Source organism: Aquarana catesbeiana, linkage group LG01 (genome assembly GCF_042186555.1).
Source record: "Aquarana catesbeiana isolate 2022-GZ linkage group LG01, ASM4218655v1, whole genome shotgun sequence".
Classification (NCBI taxonomy): Eukaryota; Metazoa; Chordata; class Amphibia; order Anura; family Ranidae; genus Aquarana; species Aquarana catesbeiana.
The window spans coordinates 966,717,770-966,736,331 of NC_133324.1; the positions used below are offsets into that span (position 1 = coordinate 966,717,770).

Below are 18,562 nucleotides of genomic sequence, written 5' to 3' on the forward strand. Positions count from 1 at the left end.
GTGATGTGAAAGGGTGACTGAGGACACTGATGTAAAAGGGGGGGCAGTGATGTAAAGGGGGGCTGAGGATATTGATGTAAAAAGGGGGAGATGTCATTTGAAAGGGGGTCTTAGAACACTTTTTTGTAAAGGGGGAGGGGGCTGTGATCTAAAGAGAGGGTGTGATGTGAAGGGGGACTGAGGAGACTGACGTAGAAAGAAAGGGAGGACTGTGATGTAAAGGAGGAGGGGGCTGTGATGTAAAGGGAGATTCGGTCCCCTGCTGGAAGAAAACTTTACTGATCAGACCTCTGTGGATTTTATTTAAATACCCCTTCCCTAGGGTCTTGTCCCAGAACCTTGTCAGATAAGGTGAGGAAAGAGCCTGATAGAATTAGATCTATCTCTAAATACACGGTCACCTTCTGTCTTACCCAGAGCTTATCCAGAAACGGTCCTCTTTTCTCCCAAAGATGAGTGCCTGGTTTCCTTCAAAGACCTGGTGGAACGGCATCTTTTCTTCTACCAGCTCAGTTCTGCGCCCAACTTCCCCATGTACCTTTTTCAGCAAAGCCAAAGCTATTTGGGCATGCCAGCTTTCTAGAGGAAACTACCTTGCCACCTGTGCCCCTTCCTCTTGTATAGTGTCAACACACCCAACCTCCTCTGGATTCAGTGGACGTTCTTGCTGAGGCCACACAAACCACAAATTCAGTAAAGGAATGCATTTGGGACAGTCTGCAAATTTTACAGTTTTTGCTTGTCCCGGCTTTATCTTTCAGATTGGTACTGGCCAGAAGCCTTAAACGTGCACTTTGTAGACATGGATCCCATTCGGTCGTCCTCTCCATCCAACATGAGTCTGTTCGCCACGGCATCATCGGCCTCCTGTCAGCCGAGTCATATACACTCCCCCTGGGAATCACTTCCACATAGACGTCTTTTACAGCACCCTCACCAGGAGCAGATCCACAAGGACATCCTGCAATGGCTGTCGGACTACCCTGATGCCCCCTTTGGTCTGCACCACATGGTGAAATTAGGGGAGAGCTTCGGGAAGAAGGCTGGTGATTGGTATGGTCCCAGTATTGTGGCTCACATTTTGAGGTGAGATTAAAAGGTACTCTGTCCTCCAAGTGTTTTCTTTTTTTGATGGAACTTTATTGTATAATGGTTTTTGGTTAAATATTATATTTAAATGTTTACATATTTATTAATCGATTTATATAAATGGCACCCTCAATTCTGAACAACAGATCACATATCACTAGCATAGCAGAATGTTCCTTAATCTGACTTTGTTGTAAAGCCAACAGTAGAAGCAATATTCAACATTTTAGGAGCCACCTAGAGTTCCATTAGTCAGGCACACAGTGACCACTGTGCATCCATCTATCCCCTCACTATGGTAGTCAGTAGAGAAGGGCCGCCGTGCAATGGTAGTCAGTAGAGAAGGGCCGCCGTGCAATGGTAGTCAGTAGAGAAGGGCCGCCGTGCAATGGTAGTCAGAAGAGAAGGGCCGCCGTGCAATGGTAGTCAGTAGAGAAGGGCCGCCGTGCAATGGTAGTCAGTAGAGAAGGGCCGCCGTGCAATGGTAGTCAGTAGAGAAGGGCCGCCGTGCAATGGTAGTCAGTAGAGAAGGGCCGCCGTGCAATGGTAGTCAGTAGAGAAGGGCCGCCGTGCAATGGTAGTCGGTAGAGAAGGGCCGCCGTGCAATGGTAGTCGGTAGAGAAGGGCCGCTGTGCAATGGTAGTTGGTAGAGAAGGCCCCCAAGTGCATTGGTAGTTGGTAGAGAAGGCCCCCCCGTGCATTGGTAGTTGGTAGAGAAGGCCCCCCGTGCATTGGTAGTTGGTAGAGAAGGCCCCCCCCCCCCGTGCATTGGTAGTTGGTAGAGAAGGCCCCCCCCCCCCGTGCATTGGTAGTTGGTAGAGAAGGCCCCCCCGTGCATTGGTAGTCGGTAGAGAAGGCCCCCCCGTGCATTGGTAGTTGGTAGAGAAGGCCCCCCCGTGCATTGGTAGTTGGTAGAGAAGGCCCCCCGTGCATTGGTAGTTGGTAGAGAAGGCCCCCCCCCCGTGCATTGGTAGTTGGTAGAGAAGGCCCCCCCCCCCTGCATTGGTAGTTGGTAGAGAAGCCCCCCCCGTGCATTGGTAGTCGGTAGAGAAGGCCCCCCCGTGCATTGGTAGTCGGTAGAGAAGGCCCCCCCGTGCATTGGTAGTCGGTAGAGAAGGCCCCCCCGTGCATTGGTAGTCGGTAGAGAAGGCCCCCCCGTGCATTGGTAGTTGGTAGAGAAGGCCCCCCCGTGCATTGGTAGTCGGTAGAGAAGGCCCCCCCGTGCATTGGTAGTTGGTAGAGAAGGCCCCCCCGTGCATTGGTAGTTGGTAGAGAAGGCCCCCCCGTGCATTGGTAGTTGGTAGAGAAGGCCCCCCCGTGCATTGGTAGTTGGTAGAGAAGGCCCCCCCGTGCATTGGTAGTTGGTAGAGAAGGCCCCCCCGTGCATTGGTAGTTGGTAGAGAAGGCCCCCCCGTGCATTGGTAGTTGGTAGAGAAGGCCCCCCCGTGCATTGGTAGTTGGTAGAGAAGGCCCCCCCGTGCATTGGTAGTTGGTAGAGAAGGCCCCCCCCCCCCCCCCCGTGCATTGGTAGTCGGTAGAGAGGGGACCCCTGTGCATTGGTACTCCAGTGGAGAAGGACTTTCTTTCAGTGGTGGTTAGCATATAGGGCCCCTGTTTTTTTCTGACCATCAGTAGAGCAGAACCCTCATCTGCTGGTGGTCAGTAAAGAAGGTCCCCCATCCATTGGAGAAGGGACCCTATACATTGGTGATTAGTGAGAAGGGTCCCATTTTCATTTGTGGTTCATAATAAAGTACCACTTCCATTGTTGGGCATCAGAAAAGGTCCTCCACTTGCAGTAAATCAAGTAACCTCCAGCAAGTCCTTAGGGTTCCACATGATGAGTACAGCTGGTGTTAATGTTTGAAGTCCTTGATGTCACAGTTCAGACAGAATGTCATTTGGTTTTGGTGAACTCCTTGCTCTCTTCATTCGTGTGTCTCTGTATCTCTGTCAGGAAAGCACTGGAGAACACATCACACGTCCCTGAACTATCTGTGTATGTTTCCCAGGACTGTACAGGTATGATCTGCTCTCTGTGGTAGTGATGTTCAGGATTTACATAGCATTAAATTTAGATTTACATAGCACTAAAAGGAGACAGTACAGTTACAATACAAGAGGGTTTGGAGGGCCTTGCTACTGAGCGCTTACGATAGGAGTGGAGGACACTGATCAGAAGCCAGTGGAGGGACTGGCAGTGAGGGATGAAAAACACTGAATTGAAGCCAGTGGATGGATTTACAGTGAGGGGTGGAGGCCACTGATTAGAAGATAGTGGAGGGATTGGTAGAGAGGAGTGGAGGACACTGATCGGAGCCCAGTGGAGGGATTGGCAGAAAGGGGTGGAGGACCCTGAATGGAAGCCAGTGGAGGGATTGGCAGAGAGGGGTGGCATACCCTGAATGGAGGCCAGTGGAGGGAATGGCAGAGAGGGGTGGAGGACCCTGAATGGAGGCCAGTGGAGGGATTGGCAGAGAGAGGTGGAGGCCATGTAATGAAAGCCAGCGGAGGGATTGGTAGAGAGGGGTGGAATACCGTAAATGGAGGCCAGTGGAGGGAATGGCAGAGAGGGGTGGAAGATCCTGAATAGAGGCCAGTGGAGGGATTGGCAGAGAGGGGTGAATAACCCAGAATGGAAGCCAGTGGAGGGATTGGCAGAGAGGGGTGGAATACCCTGAATGGAAGCCAGTGGGGAGATTGGCAGAGAGAGGTGGAATATGATGGAGGGAATGGCAGAGAGGGGTGGAGGACCCTGAATGGAGGCCAGTGGAGGGATTGGCAGAGAGAGGTGGAGGATATGGAATGGAAGCCAGTGGAGGGATTGGTAGAGAGGAGTGGAGGACCCTGAATAGATGCCAGTGGAGGGATTGGCAGAGAGGGGTGAAGAACCCGGAATGTAAGCCAGTGGGGGGATTGGCAGAGAGGGGTGAAGAACCCGGAATGTAAGCCAGTGGGAGGATTGGCAGAGAGGGGTGGAGGTTACTGAATGGAGGCCAGTAGAGGGATTGACAGAGAGGGGTGCAATACCATGAATGGAGGCCCGTGGAGGGAATGGCAGAGAGGGGTGGAGGACACTGAATGGAGGACAGTGAAGGGATTGGCAGAGAGGAGTGGAGGACACAGAATGGAAGCCAGTGGAGGGATTGGCAGAGACAGGTGGTGGAGACAGGTGGTGGACACTGAGCGGTTGGTATGATGGATGAGTCTGGCAGCAGCATTCATGACAGACTGAAGTGGGGGGAGGGGTAGCCTGTATAGAGGGAGATCGACTAAGAGGGAGTTGTATTGTGCGTTCACACATCCATTAAAGCTAAGCATGCTTCTGGACCAGCCCCTATGCAACCCCTGTCATAACCCCCCCCCCCCAACATCAACATCAACATTACCTAAAGTATTACAGACCTGCAAAGAATATATTTTTTAATATTGCTATGCGAATATGTGTACAACAGATATGTAATGTACAGGACTGTCACCCGTTCTGTTATCTCTATGGGTATCTTCTTTGTTGTGCAGTGTACAAGGTGGATGTGGAGCGGCTGATGGAACCTGAGAAGAACCAAGGAGGGAAGGCAGTTATCATCCTTGTACCTGTTCGTCTTGGCGGAGAGCATTTTAACCCAGTATATAAGCAGTGCATTAAGGTAATGGGATCCGTGGGTGGGGGGTGGTGGTGATGACCTTGTTCGTTGCCATGAACAGACATACACTATTAACCCCTTCCCACCAGTCCTAGTGTCCCTTTTAACTGGGCTATTACACCCATAGGGTGGGAAAGTCTGCCTAGCGGTTTAGACATTAATTGCTGTGTGTTGAGCTATTTTGTTTGGACAGCAAATTTACACTGTTATACAAGCTGTACACTCACTACTTTACATTGTAGCCAAGTGTCATTTCTTCAGTGTTGTCACATGAAAAGATAGAAGAAAAGATTTACAAAAATGTGAGGGGTGTACTTACTTTTGTGAGATACTGTATACACATGAACCGGAAGTGACTGCTGATGACATCATTTGTGGTTCCCTTATTGGTTTCCCAGTGCATCTTGGGATATCTCATCTCTGCAATACCTCCAAAACAAACCAAAGCTAACACTGAATAAAAGCCTCTCAAAAGCTACAGGTGCTGTTGGCGAGCGTTGTCATAGACTTCTATGGAGGCTTTGAAGCACAGAGAAAGCAACATGGGGGATCATTTTTTGAAGCAAAGCAAACGCAACGTGTGAACAGGGCCCTTTTATTTAGTGATGGGAGCTTTGATTGGCTTTCCAAGCGCTTTAAAAAATGTGCGTCCGATGCCACATTTTGAAGTGGGTGTAAACGAGGCCTAAGAGACCATTTGTAAACCCCAATAAGATGTAGTTATTGTCCATGATATCCGGCATACCACACCTCCCAACTTGAATGTTCTTCTTCTAGGAGTTCCTGCAGATGCCGTCCTGCCTGGGCATTATTGGTGGAAAACCAAAACATTCGCTGTATTTCATTGGCTACCAAGGTTCGTACCCACATCATGTTGGTTTTTATAGCTAGTTAAGTATCTGCAGGACTTGATTATGTGATCCCCTTTTTGTATATCTTTAGATAACCATTTATTATACCTGGACCCACATTACTGCCAGAACTACATCGATGCCGGCAAAAAGGACTTCCCCTTAGAAGTAAGTTGTTGTGTTCTGCGGAAATCGTCAGAGGAGGGGAGGACTCTGTTTGTCTGATATCTATGTATTACCTCTGCAGAGTTTCCACTGCAACTCACCCCGGAAGATGTCCATCGTGAAGATGGATCCCAGCTGCACATTTGCTTTCTACGCTAGGAATCGAGCAGACTTCGGAGCTCTGTGCGACCATCTGTTAAAGGTACAGAACAAGGCTTCTCATAATTCATCTGCACCCAGTCAGCTGGTCTTCACAGGGCCGGGCCAGTGAATTCTCCCTATTCCATACAGCCAGATCAGGGGATGCTCCCTATCCTGTACAGCCAGATCAGGGAATGCTCCCTATTCCATACAGCCAGAGCAGCGAGTGCTCCCTATTCCGTACAGCCGGAGCAGGGAATGCTCTCTATTCCATACAGCCAGATCAGGGAATTCTCCCTATCCCGTACAGCCGGAGCAGGGAATGCTCCCTATCCCGTACAGCCGGAGCAGGGAATGCTCCCTATCCCGTACAGCCGGAGCAGGGAATGCTCCCTATCCCGTACAGCCGGAGCAGGGAATGCTCCCTATCCCGTACAGCCGGAGCAGGGAATGCTCCCTATCCCGTACAGCCGGAGCAGGGAATGCTCCCTATCCCGTACAGCCGGAGCAGGGAATGCTCCCTATCCCGTACAGCCGGAGCAGGGAATGCTCCCTATCCCGTACAGCCGAAGCAGGGAATTCACTTTTATTCCATATATTATTTTTCCCCCATATTATTAATACTCCACAAAATACAATCTTAGTACAGCAGCTGACGCGTTTCAGCCCTGTCGGCCTTATCCACTTGATACTAATTTTAAACTTCAAAAAAGACCTGGTCAGCATGTGGATAAGGCCGACAAGGCAGAAACACGACAGCTGCTGTACTGTCTTTTGTGGAGTATTAATAAATGGGGGGGGGGGGGAATAATTTTATATATATTTATATTATATTATATTATATTATATTATATTATATTATATTATATTATAATATAATATTTTTTTTTTTTTTCTTTGAAGCAGAGACCCTGAAGAATAAAATGGTGGTCATTGCAATATGTTATGTCACACGGTATTTGTGTAGCAGTCTATCAAACACAATTTGTTTTTAGAAAATAAAAAAAACACCACAAAAGTTACCTTTTTTTTTTTTTTTTTTTTTTTTGTTCAATTTTGAAATATGATGTTACTCCAAGTAAATAGATTCCCAACATGTCATGCTTTTCTGTCTGTCTGTCTTTTGTGGAGTGTTAACAAATGGAAGATTTTTAAGAGCGATGGACGAAATGACAACATTCTGTCCCTGTCTCCTAATTGTGCTCCCGCATTGTCACCCTTCAAATGGGTTTCCGATAGAAACTACAAATGGCCACTTGAACTGGGTTGGTTGGTAAATTTTTGTAGAGACAGTGTAATGCCTCTCCAGCAATCCCACCAAAGCACTCCATGCTGGCTGGTTGCAGAGCTGGGTGGGAGTGTTGACATCCATGCTTTTAGTCATGTGATAGTTCTCAGCCCAGTGATTGGCCACTAGGGGGCCTGTAATAGGACAAAGGGCCCGATCCTTGCTCAGTTGTTGGATTGAGCTGTTCACGGACAGCCTTTGCATACTTATGACAGTTTGGTAAACCGTCTCGTGGCTTTAAAAAAAAATTCAAATGTATCGAAGATCATTAGAGAAGTGCACAAATGAAAAAATGTTGTTTTGTTTTGGATTTGTTCGTTAAGTTACGGTAATTATTTTCGTATATTCGTTATGTTCGAATGATTAATTTTTTGAATTTGGTTCCTATATTTGGATTTTTTTTTGTATTCGTTTATTTTCAAATGGAATTTCGGAAGATGGCTATATTCATTTTAGTCTATTCTGTTCTATTTTATTTTCTGTTTTATTCCTTTATATTCTATTCAAGGGGTGTCCAGAATTTCAAAACTAAAGACCAGTTTACTTGACGTTCAAACTTAAGTGGGGCCGGACTGTAGCCAGTAGGAGTAGAAAATGCCCCGCCATCAGTGGCAGTAAACAATGCCATAGGCTTTGTGGTCAGTGGAAGAAAAAAGTTTACATCATTGATGTCAGTGGGAGGGATAGTACCCCGTTGGTGTCGGTGGGAGGAATAGTACCCCGTTGGTGTCAGTGGGAGGGATAGTACCCCGTTGGTGTCGGGAGGAATAGTACCCCGTTCGCATCGGTGGGAGGGATAGTACCCCGTTGGTGTCAGTGGGAGGACTAGTAACCCGTTGGTGTCGGGCGGAATAGTACCCCGTTGGTGTCGGGAGGACTAGTAACCCGTTGGTGTCGGGAGGACTAGTACCCCGTTGGTGTCGGGAGGACTAGTAACCCGTTGGTGTCGGGAGGAATAGTACCCCATTGGTGTTGGTGGGAGGGATAGTACCCCGTTGGTGTCGGTGGGAGGGATAGTACCACGTTGGTGTCGGTGGGAGGGCTAGTACCCCGTTGGTGTCGGTGGGAGGGATAGTACCCCGTTGGTGTCGGTGGGAGGGATAGTACCCCGTTGGTGTCAGTGGGAGGGATAGTGCCCCACTTTTGGAGTAATTGGAAGGAATAGTGCCTCATTGGTATCAATTGGAAGGAATAGTGCCCCATCATTGGTGTCAGTGGGAGGAATAGCGCCCCATCATTGGTGTCAGTGGGAGGAATAGCGCCCCATCATTGGTGTCAGTGGGAGGAATAGCGCCCCATCATTGGTGTCAGTGGGAGGAATAGCGCCCTATCATTGGTGTCAGTGGGAGGAATAGCGCCCCATCATTGGTGTCAGTGGGAGGAAATAGCGCCCCATCATTGGTGTCAGTGGGAGGAAATAGCGCTCCATCATTGGTGTCAGTGGGAGGAAATAACGCCCCATCATTGGTGTCAGTGGGAGGAAATAGCGCCCCAGCATTGGTGTCAGTGGGAGGCAATAGCGCCCCATCATTGGTGTCAGTGGGAGGCAATAGCGCCCCATCATTGATGTCAATTGGAGGAATAGCGCCCCATCATTGGTGTCAGTGGGAGGAATAGTGCCGCATCCTTGGTGTCAGTGGGAGGAATAGTGCCGCATCATTGGTGTCAGTGGGAGGAATAGCGCCCCATCATTGGTGTCAGTGGGAGGAAATAGCGCCCCATCATTGGTGTCAGTGGGAGGAAATAGCGCCCCATCATTGGTGTCAGTGGGAGGAAATAGCGCTCCATCATTGGTGTCAGTGGGAGGAAATAGCGCCCCAGCATTGGTGTCAGTGGGAGGCAATAGCGCCCCATCATTGATGTCAGTGGGAGGAATAATGTCCCATCATTGATGTCAATTGGAGGAATAGCGCCCCATCATTGGTGTCAGTGGGAGGAATAGTGCCCCGTCTTTGGAGTCATAGGAAGGAATAGTGCCGCATCATTGGTGTCAGTTGGTGGAATAGTGCACCTAGGGCCGCATAAAGGCAAGCAAAGGGCCACATCCAGCCCAGGGGCCACAGTTTGGAGACCCCTGTTCTATTCTATGCCTTTATTTTGTATTCTATTCTATTCTGCTTTATTCTATTCTTTTCTATTCAATGAAGCAGTCTAAGTAGGAATTGTCATCTTATTTCACTTTTAAACTTTACTGTATTTATTGCAATATGTTTCAAATTCATTTTCTAATTCAAAAAATGTGTTGTTATTTGTTATTATTGTGATTCGGAAATTCAGATACATCTGTATCTCCGAATAACAAAAAGTTTGTCCCGAAGAAAGTCTCTTTTTCCACAAAAAAGCTGCACAGTTCTTCCCAAATTTAAGACCTTTTTAAGGACCCCTTTTGATGTGGATATTGGTAAGTAAACATGTACTGTATAATAGGCGAAACACTTGTTCGACCTTTTGTCATATATATTCTGTTTTCTTTGCCCACTAGGTATTAAGTTCTCCATCAGCAGAAGAGAAGTACCCCGTGTTCAGTATCTCTGATGGCCAGGCTCAGGAATTTCATGCCCCCGAGGGACTGGCACTCTCCTCTTTTGCCTTTGCTCGCCAGAAAAGGAGTGCAATGACTAAGAGGCCAAGCTCAGATGAGTTTGAGTTCCTATAGTCCACAAGGAAAGGTGCCTTCCCCCGCTTACACAGTGCAACACTGGAAACAGATCCAACCAATGGTGTGAAGACCAGAGGGCAGCAATTAAAGAGGAACAATCCATTTTATGTGCGTCTGTCCGAATATTGCTGTAACCTGGATCTCTCATCTCATCATTCGGTCCCTTTCTGTTCTGATACACTGGTACGCTATGCTGTTACACGGAAGGGTCTACTTTGTTCTACAACCACTCCTTAGAAGTACGAAATTCAAGAATTATCCTGTTTTACAACCCTCAGCTCCTTAGGTGGCCAGAAACTCCCAGAGCTATCCTGTTCTACACACCTTGGCTCTTCAGGTGGCCAAGAGCTCAAGGGTTATCCTTTTCTATAACCCACAGGTTTGAAGGTGGCCTGAAGCTCAATGGTTACTCTGTTCCACAATCGTCGGCTCCTCAGGTGTCCCGGAGCTCAAGGATTACCATGGTCTCCAACCTTCAAGTCCTTAAGTAGATCAAAGCTCGAGAGTTATCCTGTTCCACAACTCGCAGCACCTTAGGGGGCCTAAAGCTTAAGGATTACCTTGATCTACAACCCTTAGGTTCTTAGGTGGCCCAAGACTTAAGGATTACCATGATCCACAACTCTCCGTTTCTTAGGTGGCTTAGAGCTTAAGGGTCAGGATCTCCAGCCTGCAACCACTCCAAAACTGCTTTTCATACAGGGTTTTTTTTTTGGTATCCATAGACCTTTTGCCTGCTCTGATGGGACATCATGAGTCTAGCTTGTCCCTTCAGGTGTCATGGACCTGGCCATCTGTTTTGTCTGTGGAATTCCTGTTGCTGTTTGAAGACGACCTACACCTCATCTTGAGAACCTTTTTTTTTCATGAAATGCCCCTTTTTGTAGCCGAGGGCTGTGTACATACCGAGAATCTCCATGCTGCTTTTCCCGCCGAAAGGTGCAGCTACAACACGAGTGCATACACTGACATTCAGGCCTCCGTGCAGAAAAATTTATCTTGGCAGCTATAAGTTATGTATTTTAATGGGTTTCTTCCACCCCCCCCCCCTTCCCTTTCTTTCGTTCGTTTTAATTGCAGTAAGTGAATGAGGGTGTGTTGGGTACAGCTTCTGAGGATACCCTCTTCACAGTTTTTAAGGTAAAATGCTAAAAAAAAGAAAATAAAAAATGGCAAAACTTTTAATACAGTAGTACAGAATGCAAAAGCCATGCTGTATTACTTTTCCTTACATGTGTTTGTATATTTTTTAATGTTGAACTCTATCCAAAATTGATTCTTAAGCTGGCCATACACTTGTCAATTTTTTTTTTTTTTTTTTTTTTTTAGTTTAGCCTAACATCCTTTGAATTATGTCAAGTAGGAGGGGGCCAACAGAGCCACCCACAAAGCGAATTTTGTCCAGTTAATCAGGAACCGGACAAAATTTGCTCAACCGGCCAAGTATTCGTTTTGGGTAGGGGTAGAGAAGGATTAAATGCTTTTTAGAAAGTTATTGCTGTTTGTTTCCTGGCTATGGAGGTTCATCTGCACTTCTTGTACTGGTGACCACAAGGACAATGCTGTGAGTTGAATTCCTCATTTCCCTGGTCAGCTCTCATGGAGTCCCTAAAGATGCAAAGTAGTATTGTCCAGAGTACATGCACACATAGGTGGCCACTCCAGGTGCTCTTTCTGGCTTACTGACAGTGGGCGATGACTTGGCAAAGCAGTAAACAGAACTTTAAAGTCCAACTCCAGGAAACCTCAAAATGTCTCCATGCAATGGAGCTGTGTCTGTAGTGTGAGGGTTAATTGCTTATTTAGATCTGAGGGGACATGGAAATGAGGATTTGCTTACCTGATCCCTTGCTCTTCCATGCTGTTAGATCGGTCTCGAAAGTGTTTCCTCCCCTCACGCTCCACAGGTCTAAGGTCCTGGCATCATCAAGACCAATGTAGCTGTGATGACGCCAAGGGGCAGTTAAGTACTGGAACATAGGGGAACACCATCCACTGGGGGGGGCTGAGGATTGGGCAAGTAAAATGCTTTTACTCCCTCCCAAGACAAAAACTAGCAGGTACCCCTTGCAGCACAGCTCAGCCCCACCTAACGAGAAGCCTTCAGATTTCCCAGAGTTGGGCTGCAAGCTCACGGCTTATGTTGCCATTACAGGAAGTGGGACCCAGATGGCAATTAAAACTGCCAGGGATCTAAAGCCAGCCATAGATGCAGCATGGTTGCAGAAAAGAAAATGGCTTGATTCCCTCCTCCTGAGCCATTGTGTTCCCCCGGGGGAGCCATGATGGGAGAACACAGTGATTACTGCTAGCGGCTGTAATAGTGGCTAGCTATAATCGCATGTAAAATTTTCTGGTTATACCCAAGTTGATTGATCAATCCATTTTGGTACATGCAGCCTGTCCATACATAGTTTGAATCTCGGCCGGTCCCTGCTGAACCGGCTGAGATTCGTACCGTCTATGGCCGGCTTAATTCTTCTCTACTCCATCCAAAATGGAGCTCTATTGTATGATAATAGTCCATTCTGCTGTAATAATCTACAGATCTAGTAAAGGGTAAGGAAAGCACCTGCTGCTATTTTTTTCAACTCCTGGGCAGACAGTCTACACGTGTCGCCCAGGGCAAGACTACACGTTGTTGTGAATTCAGATGTCCATAGCTGATGAAATTACTAAGAACTGAACTCGCCAACGGTACTAAAAATTGGTTGAAAGTATCATAGGACATTGGGCTTCATTATTGAGTTGATCTGATTTGGTAACCTATAGCAGTCAATGGGTCTCATTGGTAGATTCTGATTGGTTTGAGCAGTATGTTGGGAAGGAATTATCTTTGGGTTCGTTCACACTTCGTGGTTTGTTGTGCTGATGGTGGAGAAGTTTTTAACGAGTCTACTTTTTAAGCAAACATAACTTTAATTTTTTTTATTTTTTTTTATTTACATGTAGGCATACCAAAAAAAATTGCAAATACAACATTGCCCTTTATTTAACCTTCTTCTCTAGAAGCAGATGATAACCTGTCTTTGATACAAGACTTTAGAGAGTCATTGACTTGGAACACGTTTGTAGCCATTGAAGTTAGGACTTGCAACCTTGTTCTGAGCCAGTGACTCTCTAGGTCATGTAGCAAGCAGAAGATTTTAATTTCTAAGAATGATGAAATCTGCTGCTGTATGAACCCAGAGGTCCACCAACCTGCAGCCGCTATTATTATCTTTAGCTTGGCCCAAACATCAGGAGTTCTGATCGGGGCAAACTTCAGAACTAATGCAGAAGCTGGCTTGCTCCTTCCTTCAGCACGTTTCTATTGGACAGCAAGGCAGCCCATCATAGTGATGGACCAATGGAAATGTGGTGGCTTTAGGAGCAAGCACCAATACTACCTGGAAGTGTCATAGTTTTGCCCAATCAGAATAGCCCTACATATGGCTGAAGCAAAGAGTACTCGGGGCCTGCCTGCATTGCATACATTTCGGTACCAGCGGCATCCAAACTTATGAGCAATCCTCTGTATCGGGGTTCTCCAAGCTTTCTAAACAAAGCTTGGAGCACCCGGACTGTGGCCAGTGAAAGTAGAAAATGCCCCAGTGTCAGCAGAAGTAGATAATGTCTCAGGCTTGGTGGTCAATAGGATTAAACCATAATTGCATAGCTCCTGTGGTAAGTAGGATGAAGAATGGTGCCCCATCCTTTGGCTTCAGTGGGAGGAATAGTGTCCCATTGCTTGTATCATTTGGCGGAATAGTGCCCCATCATTGGTGTCAGTGGGAGGAATGGCCCCCATCATTGGTGTTAGTGGGGGGAATAGTGCCTCATTGTTCGTGTCATTTTAGAGGAATGGTGCCGTATCAGTGGGAGAAATGGTGCCTCATTGTTCATGTCAGTGGGAGGAATAGTGTCCCATCGTTGATGTCAATGGGAGGAATAATGCCCTACTATTGGTATCAGAGAAAGGAATAGCATAACTAGGAATGGCTATGCTGTGTTATCAGTTAAGCATTGTCTGAGTTCCACATTTAAAAACTAGAGTTTCCATATTTCACTTTTTAGACCTGAATGAGCAATGTCTGTGATGCCATTGGAATGTTTTTTTTTCCTTGTAGTGTTTGGTGTATGGTGCAACGTGAAAACCCTGTGAGCTGGAAAACGCAGACAGGTGCTTAGAAACTTTCATGCCATGGCAGCTATTTATAACTTTGCATATTTCTATGTTTTTGTTCCTGTTGCACTTCTGAAGAGATTCTGTTGTTGAACATAAAAAATAAGACGGAACCACCATTCATCGATTCATATGCTGTATACTGGTTCCTGGGAGGTGCCACAGAACGAGACTAGCTTCGCTGTTCAGCAACCAGTATGCAGCCCATGATTCGAGGAATTTCTGTTACCATCTTTGGGCAGTATACCAAATACGCAACAAGCCCTTAATTGTTGAGGCAGTTCCCTCAGGGTCCTGCAGAAAAGTGTGGTGCCCAGAGAAGGAAATGTTAACCAGCTCTTGTGTCTGTTGGTCGTGGCCCCTACCTAACCATCTCTTGTTTTTCATTACCAAACCTTGAAATGTAGCGATGGGCTTTTAGCATACCCAGCAAACACTTCCTTGATCAGAGCAACCTACTTTTTCTAGGATTGCCCTTCAACATACCATAGAACATGCTGGTGCTATTGATGAGTGGTGAAATCTCACCTCCCATTGACTCCCAATGCATTTACCTATAAGAGAATAAGGGATGCATTGGAGTCGGACAGTTTTTTGCAAATTCAGTTTTGCAAAATATCACCTAGTTGGATCCCTGAGGTACCATCTACAATATGTGTCTGCTACATGTGTTATTTGACCAAAGGTTCACCAATCCTCCACCCAAATCCATTTACTTCTAAGAGGAGGGTTATGCCGACATCCTGTGTTTTTTTTAAAATATATTTGTAGGGAAAAGGTGACTGGGTCTCTCGTAGAAACCCCCCTCCTCCACTTTATATTCACCTTCTACAGTATATGCTTCCTCAGAGCCAGAAATTCAAACCCTATCCAAACTCTATGTTGGAGCTTACACAGAGTTGAAGACCTCCTCCCCTTCCCCTACTTGATATCGTGTGGGCCTGGTTATTGGTTACTTCAGGCCTAACTACTGCATCTTGGGAAAGTGGTGTCTCCTTCTATACTCAGAAGCCCTCCAACAAAGCATAAATGAATATATAGGGTTGGGGGGTGCATGCTAACAATAGACGGTGGACCTTCCATTGAAATGCAAGGTCTACTTTACTGATACTCTCGCCCCAGCCCGCTGCTTCTGTGAGGCAGTACTGTGCCTCATAGGAATGTTGGGTACTCGATGTCCAATGAGAATGAGCTCTAACAGTGGTCTGGAGAACATTCTGGTGGGACTTTCAGCAACCAGCATTCCTGGCAGGCCACGGTGAGGTATAGTGACATCACCCACACTACAGTCATGCCCATGGTATTTATTTTATTTGTTTTCTCAAAGCTTTTTTTTAAGCAACGTGTATTGGATATTGTGGGTTGTAAGAAAAGTGGAGATTCTGTTTGCAGTCTATAGGCCTCGTTTATGAGGTTCCACCCACGGCCCGAATTGGGTGTTGCTCATGTTGGCGTTGAACGTTCCAAAAGCCCCTGAGAATGTGAGCTCTGAGCAGAAAAGGCCCATATCGGACCTTTTTAGAGCCAGGACTAAGAAAGATGGTGTAGGTCCTTAGACAAGGTGCCCATTGACCCATCCGCAGTAACATGTCCCATGTTGAGGTATTCTTAGACCTGCTGAGGAAAGTTTACTATAACCATACACTGGATCCATGTGTGTCTTCTCCTGTCTTTTACACTGAAGGGATAGAATCAATCTGTATATTGTGAGAGATTGCTTTATTTATCTAGGGGAATAAAGCTTTTTAAATGGGGGTTTCTTGGTGTGTGTGTGTGGTGTTCATAGACCTGAATCTTTAGTCTAATTTTATCTATTTATTTTTTGTACATCACGGGACACAGAGTTAGTTATAAATTATGACTACCAGAGCACCTTCAAATACATTTTGACAATCCAAACCACCTCTAATGTGTGAAGGGCTTTGTCCTGATTTAAGATGAAAATTTGAAACAATATTCGGCAACAACAACAGAGGTGGTGGAAGAACCACCACAACATAGCAGAACTGTCCTTTGCGAGAAACAAATGCCCCAACGCTCTTCTTGCCTAAGTACCCTTTACTACCTTCAGACACTGGCAAAAAAACTGAAGTACTTCCTGCATGGGAGGGGGTTATATAGGGGAGGACTTTTTGTCTGTTCCTGTAATTGTTCATTCACCTATAGGTGGTGCAAAACCCAGGTAGTCCTGATTGATAACCCGCTCTGTGTCCCGTGATGTACTCCAAGAAATTAGATTTTACAGGTAAGTACAAAAATCTTATTTTTCCACTTTTTTTTTTTTTTTCCTCTTTTTATACTTTTTTTGACCTCCTGGCTGGGGCACCTCTGACTCCTAGCGGACACCTCCTGTCTCCAGGCTGGGGCACCTCTGACCCCTGGTTGAGACCTACTGACTCCTGACTGGGACACCTCCAACCCTTGGCAGAGACCTCTTGTCTCCAGGCTGCTGGCTGGGGCACCTCTGACCCCTGGTTGAAACCTCCTGACTCCTGACTGGGACACTTCTAACCCCTGGCAGAGACCTCCTGTCTCCAGGCTGCTGGCTGGGGTATCTGTGACCCCTGGTTGAGACTTCCTGTTTCATGACTCCTGGCTGGGGCACACCTGACCCCTGGCTTTTATACTTTTTTTTACCTAGATGCCTCTACCACAACCTCTTTGGGTACAATCTGCGTGCCTGCAGTCTCTGCCCACGAAATGCTCACCCACCCAGTGATCACTTGGCACACAAAGCGCTCTTCCTTCTGTTTTTTTAGTTTTTTTTTCTTCCTTTCTTCCTTTCTTCTTCAAGGTGTAGTGAATAATGGTGGCCTTTTTTGGCCTTGGCTAGGTTTATTAATTTCTGTAGGTATATTGTTGGCACTTCATTTTTCTTTTGTGTTTTTCTGATTAATGCGCTCCTTGAAAGCGGACCTAAACTACATCCATGGGGTACCGAGGAGCTCATATACCATAATATGTAAGCACGATCAGAATATCTGCACCTCATGGACCCCTGTAATTTTTATGTGGTTTAATGCCACTTTAACCACTTGCCACCCAAGTCAATTCTGGATCTCCTCTCCTACAAAAAACATCTTTTTTTTTTTGCAAGAATATTACTCAGAACCCCTAAACGTTATATATATATTTTGAGCAGAGACCCTAGGAAATAAAATGGCGGTTGTTGAAATTTTTTTTTTAATGTCACACGGTATTTGTGCAGCAATTTTTTTAAACACAATTTTTTGGTAAAAAAAATAAATAAATAAATAAACACTTCTACATTGAAAAGAAACAAAACACAATATTTACCCCAAGTATTTTGTAAAATTTGTGAAAGACAAATGCAAAACTTTGACATGTTGGCGTTTAACATACCACATCCATATGTGACCAATCCAAGGGAATGATGCCCTGCCGTGCTGATTTGGCCTTTTCCTAGTTAAAATAGGCAGCGTGGAGGCGACACATCTTCTTTTCCCAGCCACCTGTCAACCACCCCCCTGAAAAGGATCCACCATGGATTTTATGGTTTTCGGGTGATTATGTGGTAGGTGCTTTTCCAATGAGTTGTGCCAGTACAAGCTGCATTTTAGGGCATGGCAGCCCCCTTATATTTAAAAAAAGAACAAAACACACAGTCTACAAAGAAAATCAATTAGGGGTTCCTCCACATCATCGTGAACAGTCAACAGAAGATACCCAGCCACCTGGCTCCCTTGTCAGCTGCTCTCCTTACCAGTCCCACTGACTGTATTGTCTAGCTCCTCTTGGTTTTCTCAGCCTTTAGTTGCAGTGCTCTGCTGCACAGCCCACTCCTGGCTTCTGAGAAGGGGTTTTCCTGACACCCCAATTGAAGCCCCCTGATTCCTGGGGCAAGACCTCCTGTTTTCTGGCTGGGGCACCTCTGACCCATGGTTAAGACCTCCTGTCTCCAGGATATTGACTGGGGCATCTATGACCCCTGGTTGAGGCCTCCTGTTTCCTGACTCTTGGCTGGGGCACCTCTACCTGAGACCTCCTGTTCTCAGGCTGCTGGCCAGGGCATCTCTGACCCCTGGTTGAGACCTCCTGTCTCCGGGCTGCTGGCTGGGGCACCTCTGACCCCTGGTTGAGACCTCCTGTTTCATGACTCCTGGCTGGGGCACCTCTGACCCCTGGCAGAGACCTCCTGTCTCCAGGCTGCTGGCTGGGGCACCTCTGACCCCTGGTTGAGACTTCCTGACGCCCGACTCCTGCCTGGGGCACCTCTGGCCCCTAGCGGATAACTCCTGTCTCCAGGCTGGGGCACCTCTGACCCCTGGTTGAGACCTACTGACTCCTGACTGGGACACCTCTAACCCCTGGCAGAGACCTCTTGTCTCCAGGCTGCTGGCTGGGGCACCTCTAACCCCTGGTTGAGACCTCTTGTCTCCAGACTGCTGGCTGGGGCATCTCTGACCCCTGGTTGAGACCTCCTGTCTCCAGGCTGGGGCACCTCTGACTCCTGGTTGAGACCTACTGACTCCTGACTGGGACACCTCTAACCCCTGGCAGAGACCTCTTGTCTCCAGGCTGCTGGCTGGTGCACCTCTA

The 18,562-nt window shown here is 46.9% G+C and overlaps 1 protein-coding gene across 3 annotated transcripts in view; it reads left to right on the forward strand.

Moving 5' to 3' along the window:
* The window catches only part of ATG4D (autophagy related 4D cysteine peptidase), a 28,161-nt gene extending 12,404 nt beyond the window's left edge, over positions 1 to 15,757 (forward strand). For all 3 annotated transcript variants that reach the window (XM_073611960.1, XM_073611959.1, XM_073611958.1), the window contains exons 5-11: positions 762 to 1,086; positions 3,047 to 3,111; positions 4,609 to 4,736; positions 5,511 to 5,589; positions 5,676 to 5,752; positions 5,832 to 5,951; positions 9,661 to 15,757. In XM_073611960.1, the coding sequence (XP_073468061.1) occupies positions 762 to 1,086; positions 3,047 to 3,111; positions 4,609 to 4,736; positions 5,511 to 5,589; positions 5,676 to 5,752; positions 5,832 to 5,951; positions 9,661 to 9,834 (968 nt within the window). In that variant the 3' untranslated portion in view covers positions 9,835 to 15,757. The remainder of the gene's footprint in view (positions 1 to 761; positions 1,087 to 3,046; positions 3,112 to 4,608; positions 4,737 to 5,510; positions 5,590 to 5,675; positions 5,753 to 5,831; positions 5,952 to 9,660) is intronic.
* The last annotated feature ends 2,805 nt before the right edge of the window (positions 15,758 to 18,562 follow it).